This window comes from Drosophila elegans, unplaced genomic scaffold, assembly GCF_018152505.1.
Source record: "Drosophila elegans isolate 14027-0461.03 unplaced genomic scaffold, ASM1815250v1 contig_149, whole genome shotgun sequence".
NCBI classification, from domain to species: Eukaryota; Metazoa; Arthropoda; class Insecta; order Diptera; family Drosophilidae; genus Drosophila; species Drosophila elegans.
This window is the reverse complement of record NW_024545513.1, coordinates 7,383,609-7,396,953: the sequence shown is the minus strand read 5'-3', so window position 1 is coordinate 7,396,953 and position 13,345 is coordinate 7,383,609. Positions and strand designations below refer to the sequence as shown.

The 13,345-nt window shown below is 37.5% G+C and overlaps 1 protein-coding gene across 4 annotated transcripts in view; it reads right to left on the bottom strand.

The window, feature by feature from the left end:
* The window catches only part of LOC108142419, an 86,797-nt gene that overhangs the window by 15,807 nt on the left and 57,645 nt on the right, over window positions 1-13,345 (bottom strand). For 3 of the 4 annotated variants that reach the window (XR_001774295.2, XR_001774294.2, XM_017266274.2), the window contains one exon: window positions 2,187-2,378. Coding sequence is in view for 1 of the 4 variants with exons in the window: in XM_017266274.2 (XP_017121763.1) it covers window positions 2,187-2,378 (192 nt within the window). In the remaining 3 variants the exon portion in view is untranslated. Of the gene's footprint in view, window positions 1-2,177; window positions 2,379-13,345 lie in introns of all 4 variants that reach the window. The other variant, XR_001774293.2, reaches the window with a different exon arrangement.

Below are 13,345 nucleotides of genomic sequence, written 5' to 3'. Positions count from 1 at the left end.
AGTCAAAATAAGTTTATTATAATAATTCAGTGTCCCAACATGTGTAGCAATAACTTTTCCGCCGGTTCTGGATTTGGGCGGTATTACAAATGTGGCCTAAACAGAATTTATGGCCCTTGTCTAGCCGGCTCCTGAGGTGTGAATGAATACGCCCACCGATTTGTAGCATTCAAAGACGGTTATGGCGAATGCCGAGCAAAAGCGATATCATTAAGTCAAAACCAAAAGATTCAGTCAGTTTGGTAAGTTATTTTAACAAAAAGCGCACTGTAATTTGTTAAAGCTAAAGATAAAACAAAAATCAGCTTAGTTTAAGTTTTAATAAAGAGAAACATTTTAAATGTTTTTGCAATTTGAAAATTGCTTATTAAAATTATATTTTGCACAACATATATATATATTTGAATTTAAAGCCTGAACAATAATAATAACCTAAGGTATTTTCTTTTCTTTAATCAATCACAACCCCTCATTTAAGTTTGTCCACTTTGAATGGCTTAAAAACAAATCCCAATTATAATGCCAACGATTTGTCACATTTAATCTAACAGAAAGAAGTCGAAAAAGTGTGATTTTGCTTTTAACAAAATTAGCTACAAAATGGACATAATATTTTCGGTGAGTAATCAACCCTTTCCCCACGGTTTCTTTACATTTTTCTTTGATATTTTTGTTTGGCAACGAACCCTTATCCCGAAATCCCAGCCCGCAGCAGACAGACCCTTGGCCGCAGTAATCTATCAGAAATTCAGTTAGCCACCGGCCACTGAAAGAATCCCATCTCATGCCAACCCCTTTTATCCTCGGTCTCATCTTCAGTTTCAGTTTCAGTTTCTGCTTCAGCTTTAGCTTTAGCTTTTGCAGATGTAAATGTGAATTGTGCACAAGCAAAAACCAGCAAAAAAAAAAAAAAAAATGTAACTTGTTGTTCAAACGAGGTCAAGTGGGTGGTGGCTTGGCTGCCACGCCCCCTGCGCGACCGCGACTTGTGAAACATGATTTTGCTTTTTATGCTTTTTTGCTAATTTACTTTCTGCATTTCATATTTTCCCAAGCCAAGGGCCAGTTCCGACCGGCCAAACAAAGAGTCGCCTTTTTGCCAGGCTGAATATAGCCCAGCACCGCCATCAGCATCGTCATTAGCATCATCCTCATCCTCATTCTCAGTCTCAGTCTCAGTTCTAGTTCTAGTCCCAGCCCAATCCCCATCATCATCATGATATTCGGGCTTTCCCCAATGATCATCACCAACTCTTTGGGTCATACAGTTTTATCAATGGCTTTTGCCTTAAGTTGACTTTTTTTGGCCACGGGTAAGATTCGGCGGGAAGTCTCCAGCCAATTGCCATTTGTTTTGTGGCCCTTTACTAATCGTAAACCTCTTTTTCATTTTCATTTCTATTGCCATTCGAATTCCGCTTTTCCGTTTCCGCTTTCCTCTCTTCAAATTCACATCGATTGGTGTTAAGTGAAAAGAACGTTTTGCAGTATCTAAATCTAATGGAACTACATAGCTGTTGGTATTTGAAAATATTTTGCCTTAATTGGATGTGTGAAGTAAAAATGTTTGTAGGAGTATTGAAAAAATAATATATAATACCAATTGTTTTCAAAAATGTTTAGATATCCAGGTGATACCTGTATTGAAATATATTTTCCCTTACTTGGGAAGAATGAAGTAAAAATGAAAACTAAAAAAATAAAAATAAAAATATTATTACAAATGTATTGATTTTTAGGTCATACCTATGATATAGACTTAAAAATTAAAATTGTAAAAATAAATCCATGATGATGACTCACACACACATTACCGCAAACAACAAAGTAACACTAACACAAACACAACAAAGTACTAAGTACTAAGTTAAGTCAACAATAAATGCTAATTTAGTTAGTTAGACACTAAACTGGAACGCAGAACACACATCTAGATCGATATCTATATCTGTATAGAGATCGAGTTCGATATCGATAACGGGATGTTGCAACTCGAACTACACGATGTTTTGTTTTTGGTGGTGACTGTACTGTTTGGCTAGCGCAAGCGCTATCGCTATTGCTATCGATATGCAATTAAAATGGCGCTAATGCAAATAAGAGCAACAATACAGTAAGGCAGGCGTTAGTAATCACTAGTCAAGTCAAAAGGGTTAACGAAACAAAGTATACTGTACCGCACGAACCTCCCTGTGGAAAGAACTGCGAGTAGATCACTTTGAAGGTGTCCTCCTTGACGACGCCCGTCGGGCACTCAGCCTTAAATCCCCGGTAAATTCGTTTGATCTCGTCCTCCGTGAAGCGGGTGGCGCGGCTCAGCGCACTTAGCGAGTCGGGCCTGTACCGTGCCGGCGTCTCGAACTCCTCCAGTTCCGAATCTGCAAAATAAAGCGAATGACTTAATTTTAGTTTGCTAAGACTTAAATATTTTGTACACTTTGATATGGTCTTAGTTTTAATAACTTTCACTCTTCTTGTTCTGTTTTTAAGTCCTCTTTAAATGAAATGGTTTGTATGCAACGTCTAGGTATTAGAAGTTTATAAACACAAAAATTGATAACTAAGCGGTGTTAAAAAAAGATTTTTAGATTTGTGTTCTAGCTATGTTCTAGATTACAATAGCAAAAACTTGTAAATTTAAATAAAAGTAGAACAAAATTGTAATAATAAGATTATTAAATATAAACCTTAATTACTTTAGTCATATTTAAAGGTTAAGCAGTAGCTTTCTACTTCAGCTTTTAAGACTTTTCTACCCAAACACAAAAACTCACGAAATATTAAGTCTTTTAAATTTGCCACAGCAGCTGTCTGATGTACGGCAAATCCACAAGCTCCACAGCATGAATATGTTCGTAGCCTTTGGGGCATGTCCTAGTCAGGCCTGCTATTGCCACGAAACCCCCCTAGAAAACCCCTTGAAAGTCCTTCCGAAAACTCCCCGTTCAGCACCCCTCGTTTGCCCCAAAAAAGCGACACACGCGATTCTGATCTGTTGAGTCGCTCGAAGTGTTTGAATTGACTTGCCAGTTGCCTTAAGTATCTTGTACTTTGCCTGTCGAAAGTTTTCGCTTCTTTTTCGAGTCACCTTCATGGGCGGCATAAGGGTGGTGTCAAAAGGGGTGGAGGGGGGATGGAGAGGGTTATCAGTGGTTGCCCTTAAAAAAGGTAAAAGGCGCTTGAATTTTTTGTTCCCTCGGTCTCACTTTGACTTCGGCGTCGACGTGGTTTGCTTTCAACGGTGAGTGGCAACAAAAAATGTTCTTTGTAGCGAAGACGCCTCAATTTTAGTTAATTAAAAGTTTTCACCTCACACACACACACACACACGCACAACGAATTTTTTCGGCTGCACTTTGAATATTTAATGGCTTACTTCTGGAAGAGGAATAAAATGGGAAAATGTAAAAAGTTTCAAGATATTAAAGACTCATTATTAGATATTGAATGAGTCAAGTCAAGGTCCAAGGAAATTGTAAGCAACTTTGAACTAATATAACAAACTAATAGTTTAAATATAATAGTTTAGATATATTTTTAAACAACATTTAGACTAAATTTGTTTATTTACATTAATAAAAAGCCAATAATCAAATAATGTTTGAAACAAACATTAGTTTAATATATTGTAATCATAAAATCCTACGACTGTTAAAACAGTAATTTTTTTAATGTACATAACTATCTTAAATTTAAGTTTGAAATTGTTTTGTAGTGTATATGCAGTGGAATGCACACATAGAGAAATTTCGGGGAGTTGAACTCACGCGCTTGACAAATGGCTTCTTAAAAATGCATGAAAGGAGGCAGCAGCGGAAAACGGGAGGAAAATTCAGTGGGTTATGGGGTACGGAAATTTCACTTGGCAAGGGCGTTGAATTGTTGGCCATGCTAAGCGTCCAAAAACCAGGTTTCCACCTAGGAACAAAAAGAGAAAGGCAGGGCGAAAGTAAAGGGTAGAAAAGGGCAGGGGGAAAGTGGGAGGTGGGAGGTGCGAGTTGGGTGGCTGGTGGTCGCTACATTTTAGTTTGCAGTCGACGGCCTGCAGTTGTCGCTGCCTTTGGCGTTCGTTTTTAATTTGCTCGCTGGCTTACGCCACACACACGTGTGCAAATGCATTTCCATTTTAGCCAAAATTGGAGAGTCAAAGTCGAGCTTTTATATATTTTATTTCTATTTCGCACTTACCCACCACCCCGGGCTGGAATTTAATCAAAAACGAAAAATCTGAAGGCAAACAAAGTAGCCTTTGACAAATTAAAAAATTTTAACCATATCTGTATGGGGTTTCAGTGAGCCAGCAGCATACAATTTCTCATAGTTGAACTAATTTACTTCAATCTTTGGCTTTCTTTTTGGGTTTTTTCCTTGGTCCTTTACTGACACTCACTTTGTCTTTTTATGGCTTCCTTTTTATATCTTGTTCTCATTCCCATTTCCATTTCCATTCCCATCTTTTCTCTTGTTACACTCGAGTGGATTTGCATTCGCATTCATTTGGGGTCTGCGTTTTATGTCTCTGGCATCGTTTGCATCTTTCTCACATTGTGAGCAAAATGTTGACGAAATGCATTAAGTCTAATATATATTCATGTGCAGCTGGCATCTGACGCTTTGTTTGGCTTTAATTTACCAAAAGTTTTCCCTCAATTTTTCTTGCTTTCCCCTGCCCTGCCATTTGGCCTCATTTTTTTATTCTCCTCCGCTTTTTTTGGGGGCTCTTTATTATCAGCTGCTGGCGCTGAATTTTCTACGTAAGTGTCTAAATTATTTGTGCGACAAACAAAACGGTTTGTGTTGATGATGCGACAGCTGTTGGGCGAAAAACAAACGAAATTCTAACAAAATAAATCCCAAAACAGCGCCCAAATGCAGGCAACGCTTCTTTTTGCGGCCACTGCTTGCTAAACAGGGTGAGCGGATGTGAAAGCAGTGCATGTCAGACCGACTGCAAATGTAAATTTATCAGATAGCTGAGATTTATTTAACTGGTGATTAGCCAGCGAACAAAATATTAGCTGAAATGACAATTTATGTGGGTTTTTTTTTTAAATTCTAAAAATAGGGATTTATTTGGATTTTATACGAAAATAATCTGTGAATGGCTTCTCTAAAAATTCAAATGCTGTACTTTCAAAAATGCTGTACTTTAATAAAAAAAGGTAGATAATAATACGAAACCCTAATAAAATGTAATAGACTTAATAAAATATAAAAATTATTTTAAAAGTAATATGGCTAATATTAATATCAAATAGTGCAAGCGATTACCCATTATTGTTGTAAGCTTGTTTATTATATAAGAAAAAAAGCAGTCTTTTAAAAAAAAGCCACTTATATTTTTAAGTATTTAAAATTATATTTTCCTTACTGAGTACGCGCCTCTTCGAGTGTTGCCCCTAATCGCTTTTTGTGGCTTTGTTTTGGCTTTTATTTCGATGCCACCTGCTAGGGTCAAGGTGTGAAAACACATGCCTCATTTAGTGTGGGTGGCGGATGCTGGGTCGCAGGGCGGAGGGCGTGGCAGCTGTGGTCTGGCAATTGGCAAACATAACAATAAACAAGAGGACGACAGTGGCAGGGCATTTGCGGGCAGTTGGTGCTCGGATTGCCATTGTTGTCCGTGTAATTTCAGATAGGGCACAAAACAACCGAACACAGTTGCAATTGCACTGCTATTCTGCAGAGCCCCGCCCATTTATTTGCCGCCCACCGCCCACTTACCTCATCTTGCATGAGTTCGCATAATAAGTTCCTGTTTATCTCGACTCGGTTTGCGTTTGTTTGCCCAACGCTGACTGCATTCGCTTCTCTTACCCCTTTCCCCCTTTGCCCTCTCTTTTTTCAACCCTCCCCCGTGAGTATGTATGTGTATGAGTGTGTATGTGTGGCTGCCCAGGTGTCATGTTTCCGTTTCCGCTGCAGCAGCAATAGCAACAGCAACAGCAGCCGACAGTCAAGTGCAAATATTTTTGCATGCTGCACCTCACACACTAACAAACAGCTCGGCCCAACATAATAGTGAAGCCAGTAATAAAATAAATAATAATATAAAATATTCTGATAATGATAATTAGAAAGACATATTTACTTATGCAACAAGAATGTTTGAGTTACAAGATGCGCAAAATACAAAAACATTGCCAAAAGCAAAAATTTATTTTGCCAGAAAAAAAAATTAGCTTGAGTCATTTTTTGTTATCATTTGCTAATTTAAGTTGGTTCATAAAATACTATGCTAGTTTTCTAGCTCATTCATAGGAAGCTATTTTATTAATGACATAACATTAAAAAAATGTATGGGTGTGACTTTATTTATGTACATAAGGTAGATGAATATTAAATGAACTGTTTTTTTATTTTACAATTCTCTATTACCCTAGTAAATATTTTAAAACTAAAACTTTACTTGCGATTTTAATTGCGTTCCATAATTTAATTATTTAATTAAATTATTAACTAACACTTGAGGCTTTTATGTCACTCAACCTCTTAATATAGTTTATAATTTTTGTTATAAAATGTTTAATATTTTAAAAATGTTTCTAAAATGTTGGAAAAAAACCACTCCTACTCGTTTGACTGCAATTGTAAGTGCGGAAAGTGAAAACCACAGCCACTACCACCCACTCTTGGGGGTGCGGCATCGGTTTTTATTAGGTATGCGCTGCATTTGTTGTTTCTGTTTTGTTGTGCAGTAAAAATATTTGCTTTCGTTCAATTTCAAGTGTGCGCCATGTCGATAAGTGCCAGCGACTGCAGTTTTTCCAAATGTTTACCTCGCCAACAGCCACGCCCCCTCCTTTGTCAACTACTATAAAAGTGTAAATTAATAAAAAAAATATACATATAATATTACTTGTAGAGTGACAAGGAGAAAGCGTTTTCTGGGCGGTATGCCTTTGAAGATGCGCACTCAATCGAAGCATTCACAGATACTCTCACACACACACACGCACACACATGCAGACATGGAGAAAGCGAAGCATCTCCAAATGCCGTTGGCTGCTTTTACAGCTCTTCTTTTTTTTATCTCTGGTTTTCCGCTTTCTTTCTGCTTTTTTGATCGACAAACCGACAAATAAAAGATTCGTTTGAATATAAACGCTCGCCGCATGCTGAAGAGAATTCAATTTTATGCTGGCCATTGCAGATTTATTGGGTTTTCCCAAGCAAAAACTTTCTTTTGTTATTTGCTATGAAAATAAAAATTAATTGGTGAGTCATGAAAATCGTTGAACATGTCAACTGCAGTAAGAAAATTTGAAATCAGAGTCTTATATACATACAAATGTATAAGTATATTTATATGCTAATACAAACATCAACAAGTCGGTTTTTCAAGGAAAAAATATGATATTATGATAGATTTTATATGCAATATTTGAATGTTGATATGTGACATAGTCACATAGTCAAAAGATACTATAATTTCTTTCCAGATGATTTATATAACTAAACAAAATAGTGAGCTCAAACACAAATAAATCTCATAAACATTTCCTTTGTGTTATTACAAATTATACTCGTATTCCTAAATTTTCAATGCTCAGCGCTTGCGACTTTGTTTAAATATTTATGAGCCCCAAATTGGTGCGGCAAAAGGACTTGTGTATTTTTCAATACACCATAAGCTCTGCAGCCTTACATTTTAAAGCCTCACTTTAAGCCAGAGGATTTTCATTTCCTGGGCTTAGCTTGGCAAATAGTTTATTGTATAAAGAAATGTGTACTTTAGCTGCATTTACTATTACCCCTCTTCCTTTTTTTTTCGCCAAGATGAAATCCGACTAAAAACAGATTTATCCACACATGGACAGGCCAACCAACAAAAAAAAAAAAAAAAAAAAAAAGTAAATAGGAAAAATGAAAAATAAGGGGGAAAAACTAGAAAAGAGGGCGAGTAAAAAGTTGGACTGCAAGTTTGCCGCACAGACAATGCTCCGACACTTATCTCATTTAATTTCGTATAATTTTTTTCCTCCTCAGGCGGTGCTCACACAAACACACACACACACATATGCAATGAAAGCAGTGCAACTTTGTGCCATGTTTTCCATCACATTGTTGCAACCTTTTTTCGTTGGGATAATCAGAGGGGAGGGGTGTTAATGAAAAAACTTTTTCGGCTTTTACTTTGTTTTATTGCGCATTTTTGCGGTCGCGATTGTTGGATTCGAGTTGCAGTCGCTGCTGCCTCAGACAATGGCCAAAACAAATTTGTGGGGGCGTGGTCGTATACCTACACCTGCACACCCCCAGATTAACACACACACACAAACAGCCAGATAATGTGAGAGTCGAATTGCACTTAACTCATTTACGGCCGCGTCGAATGCGCTTAAATAAATTAAAATGTGGCAGGCCCTGACACTTAAATGCATATGCACACGAAAGGCAAGGCAAGGCAAGGCAAGGCAAACAGGCAGCCAGGCATCTCAACCAAGCTCATAATACCCTGGAAAACGAAAAAATTATTTAATTTACGATCTTTATACAGTTATGCAGTGTTTTCTAATAAAAATGCTTTTGAAACACTTAAATTAGTTATTGTTAGGTTAAGCAAATTTGACGATAGGGTATGACAATTTTACTATTGTGTTTGCATTTATTTTTTTCGCTAATTATATTACTCATTGATGCAATTTTATTTGAATTTTCCAGCAAGAATACCAAAACTGCACTTCCCAGTCCATAACTTGTCTTACAGAGTTTTAATATTTTTTAATTATATTAAAGCCCAGCCCACCAAAGGCTAAGATCAGTTGTATTGGCCAGTCAATATATGTTTTGCGGATTTGTAACAGCCCAAGCAGGACACTTACAGTGCATTTACAGGGTACGATCGCTGAGCTGCGACACAGTTGCCACTACTGGGGCGACATCCTTGCCACCTCCTGCTTTCGCTTGGCTGGCGGTGAAAGGCGAGAAAGTGTGCCAAGAAGCGGGTAACAAGAGACAGCCAAACAAAACTGTGACACAGGAGCTGGGGGGGCGTGGCAGTGGACAAGCAGGTCTCAATGGACTTGATGCACTTAAAGCATCGCGGTGGCCATTAAAAATTATATGCAATAAGCAGCAGCAGCAGCAGCAGCAGAAGCAGAAGCAGAAACAACGAGCAAACAGCAAATAATGAAATTATAATTAAAGGCAGAGCCAGAGCCGGACGAAATACTGGCAAGACCATCAAGTGCACAAAATGAAGCGACCACAAAATGCAGACAACGAATTCAATTACCTTCCAAAGGTCCCATCCTGCCGACAAAAGTGTGGGCGAAAGTGGTGTGTGGGCGTGGCGTAATGAAGAAATTATGAAGTGCATTAAAGCGCAGAAAGGCAAACGGACAAACAGGCAAACAAAACCGGGACCAAAAGGACGAGGAAGGAAAGTTGTACACACTGATTGAGCTGTCCCGAGGATAAGGCAGCAGAAAAGCGGGAAAAAATTAAGGCAAACAGGCGATGGCAAAGGACAGGACAATAAAATGCAGCCAGCGGCACTGAAACCAACAAAAAGAAAAGTAAAACATTGAAGAAAGAAAGCAAAACAGCGAGGAAAACATTAAGGAAAATTCCGCAGGGAGGGGAAAAACCAACGGCGGAGTATGGAGTAAGCCAATTACCAAAGCCAAAACGAGCAGCGACTCCAATTTATTTTCATCCTACACATACATACAATAATTGTTTCTGTCTTATTTTTATACCCTTCAAGGAAAAGGTATTATTTCGTGAAAGATTTGGTAGCTAACAAAATACATTTCATTTAAGTTATTTGTTAACAAGAAAGAAAGCATGCCTTGCATGTCGCTGAGTTTAAAATATAATATCTTTCATTTTAGTTGAGGAAACATGAATTCTCCATTTAATTTCATCTCTTTTGTATATTATTTTATTTACTTTTTTTTTTTTTTTGATCACTTTGCGAACTAATATGTCTATTTGTATAGAGTATATCGGAAATTCAGGAATCTCTTCCTGGAATATATTTTTTGCTCCATATTGCAACTTTGCCTGGCTTGCGTTTGCGTTTGAACTTGTGTATTTTTAGCCTTGCCAGGATACTCGGTGCTGCTCCCCTTTTGGGACCCCCATGATCTCCCTCGTGGCCCCTGGGCACCCCCTTTTCATCTTTCACCCTTCTCGCACTTAATTGAAATGCCTGTCGCGGCCAAGGCTCACGAAGGACCCTCAATGTCCTTGACTTTGGGCCTCGAATGTGGAGCCGCAGAACGGGGGAATACTAAATCGAATTGGGAAACTGAAAAACTTTAGATCAATTAGTGTGGTCAAGTATAATACTTCAGTTAATAAAGGTTTACTCTTTGTTTATAATAGATTAAAATAAATTTAAGAGCTTATAACATTCATAAGTTAACCATAAGAGTAATAAATCACTAAGTTTTTATTATAAACAAATGAGTAGTTCAATTCAGAAAGTAAACTCTTTAAATTAGATTAATTTGCACGATTTAATATGCTATCATATTAATGTCATTTGTCCACAGTTAGCTAACAAAACTCCACCACAAATGCTCGTAATTTCGCGGCCAACAACTTTATCCACTAAAGCAAATTTAGATTCAATTTGCGCGCGCGTTTTAAACTCAATTAAAGTTGTAGGCCTTAAATAACATTTAAATGTCATGTCATTTGATAACATAAACCAGCGATTTGTTAGGTGGGACGAGTTACGAATGAAGTGCCGAAAGTTGAGAGGACTTTGGGCGGTTATGTGGGTGGCTTGGCTTTTTTGGCAAGATGGTAGCAGTCGCTGGTTTTGCAGGAAGCCAACTTGTCATTCATCAAACTTTTTCAATAAAACTTTTGCGCCGCTTCTCATCGCTGGCCAAGCTGCAAATCCGTCGCCCATTGCGAAAGCCGAAAAAGCATTTGGGGGAAAATGTGGAGAAAGGCAAGGCGAGTGAAATGCAAAGTTCCCGTAGTCCTCCAGTCCAATTTTACTCGAGAGTTTCGATTTCCAGTCGATGTTGTTGTCTACTACTACTACTGCCATTGTCAACAGTTGCCCATGGCCATGCCCTCCGAGCCACTGCCCCAACTTCCATCGGAATCCACTTGCTACACGGAAATGAATACTCTTAACTCTAAAGCCTAAATTTTAAAGTCTCTTGAATAACTTGACAAGACAGTAAACTTTATATTGATAAATAAATAAAACTAAGAAAATATTTCTTCTATATTTAAGTAACTACCCAATATACAATAGTTTTGTTGATTACATATTTGCCATATTTTTCCTTTGATCATAACCGATTTCAGTCTTAAACTTTTGTTACTAATTAATGTGTGTCTTAAATGCAGCTTAAATTTCGCCCTGTGTAAAGCATTCATTTTGAAGCACTGACAAACAAATATTATATTGTGTTCCATATCGATTTCCTCTTTAGCCGCTCCTGCATTCAATTTTCAGGATGAGCCATGCAACTTTTATGTTGAGCTCATCATTTTGCCAAATGCTCCATGGGGCAGGGAATGGAAAGGCGATGGCGATGGCGATGGAGATGGCGATGGAAAAACGGGCAGGAAAATCGGGTTGGAAAAATACTGAATAGCAGGGAGTTAAGCGGAACAGACAAAAACAAGATTGGGGATTGGGATTGGAAAGCAAATTGACAAAAGAAGCTGCTCGAAGGACTCGATGGCTGAGTGAACTGCCAAGGAGCAGGACCAAAGGGTATGGGGTCGCATAGCTGAGCCGTAAACAATCAATGCAATCTAGAGTTGGGAGCTCCGTCAATTTCCATAATTAATCATGCAAGACACAGCACACACAAAAGGGTTAAGCGAAGGCTTTTGGGGGTGCTCTTCAGATCAAATCAAATCAAATTGAAAAGTAACAATGCAAAAGTTTCGCTCGGCAGTGGCAGTCACTCGAATGGTCTGCAGAAAAACTTATCCAAAGTTGATGGATTATATGCTGGCATTTTGTTCATTCAAAAGAATAGAATTTGGTTATACATATACTCCGAATACGTAATACCTAATCTAAATTATTCAATCAAAGAAATAGAATTTGGTTATACATATACTCACAAATATCAAGCAATTTAATGATAATACTCTTATTTTTTCATTATTTAACTAAAGAGAAATGTATATATATTTATGCAGGAAATTTATTCATTTTGGAAGGCGGCATACTTAATCCAATAGTATATTATTCAATCAAATTCTTAAAATATTCCGAAATTTAAAGATGTTACCATTATTTGTTCATTGTTAAGCTGAAGGCAATGTGTATATATTTGCATGGAAAATACTTAAATCTAAAAATACAATACATTTCCCTAGGTCCTCAAATAAATTGAATTCAAGCCCAAAATAGAAAGGCCAAGCAATTTCCAAGCTTAAGGGTCGCCCCAAAATAAAAAGAAAAAAAAAACATATACACCCCACAACTCCTAATAGGTTTTCAATAGAAAATCCATTCAAGGCTGCTGCGATGATTTTCCGCCCGCAAAAAAAAAAAAAATTTTCGCCATGCATAAATTTCGACCAGGCGACAAAAACAGCCGCGAAACCGCAAGCGCGTTTTACGAGCGGTTTTTTTTTCCGCTTTTCCCGTTCCCTCGCCTGCCAACCTCAAGATGCGCAAAAAAATATCTGCAACGCCAGTTGGCCAGGCCAACGGCTGCGGATTCATGGCCATGAATTGACCCGAACTGAAAATGGTTAGCACTTTTTGGCAGGGGTTAGTCATGGCCAACGGCGAAACAATCGGGTTAAGCGGGCGGTGGGTTAAGCGGGCGGGATGGGGGGTGGGTCTTATGGGGTTAAACGAGGGGTGCAAAAGTACAGACATTGCCGCTTACGCTTCGCGATACAGCCCCAGGCAACCAGCAGAGTTCTCACAGCTACACGATAAAAAAACAGAAACAGAAATCAAAAAAATAAATATAGTTAAAACAAATAAATCAAAATATGTGCGATAAAAAAACGGAGAATGCGAAATGGTTCTAAAATACTGAACTTCATAACAAAAAAAACTGACTAAGTAATTAAACCTAAATTTGAAAACATATTTTAAATAGTAAATAGAACAAAGGCAAAAAATTTATGAAAATTAAATTGAATTGACTTAATTTAAAAAATTATTTATTTGACCGACAAATATCTTTAAATTTTAGTCCTTACAGCTTACTAGCTTTGCTTTTAAGAGGGTTAACTAATTTAAAACGGTATTTATAAGTTAGAAAGCATTTTCCAAGGCCTAACTTTTATTTCCAAGGATGGAAAACAATTTCTTTTATTAACTAGTAATTACCAATTGTAAACTTGTATTAATTTAATAATTTAAAAAATATATTGTACCTGAATTGGTGTT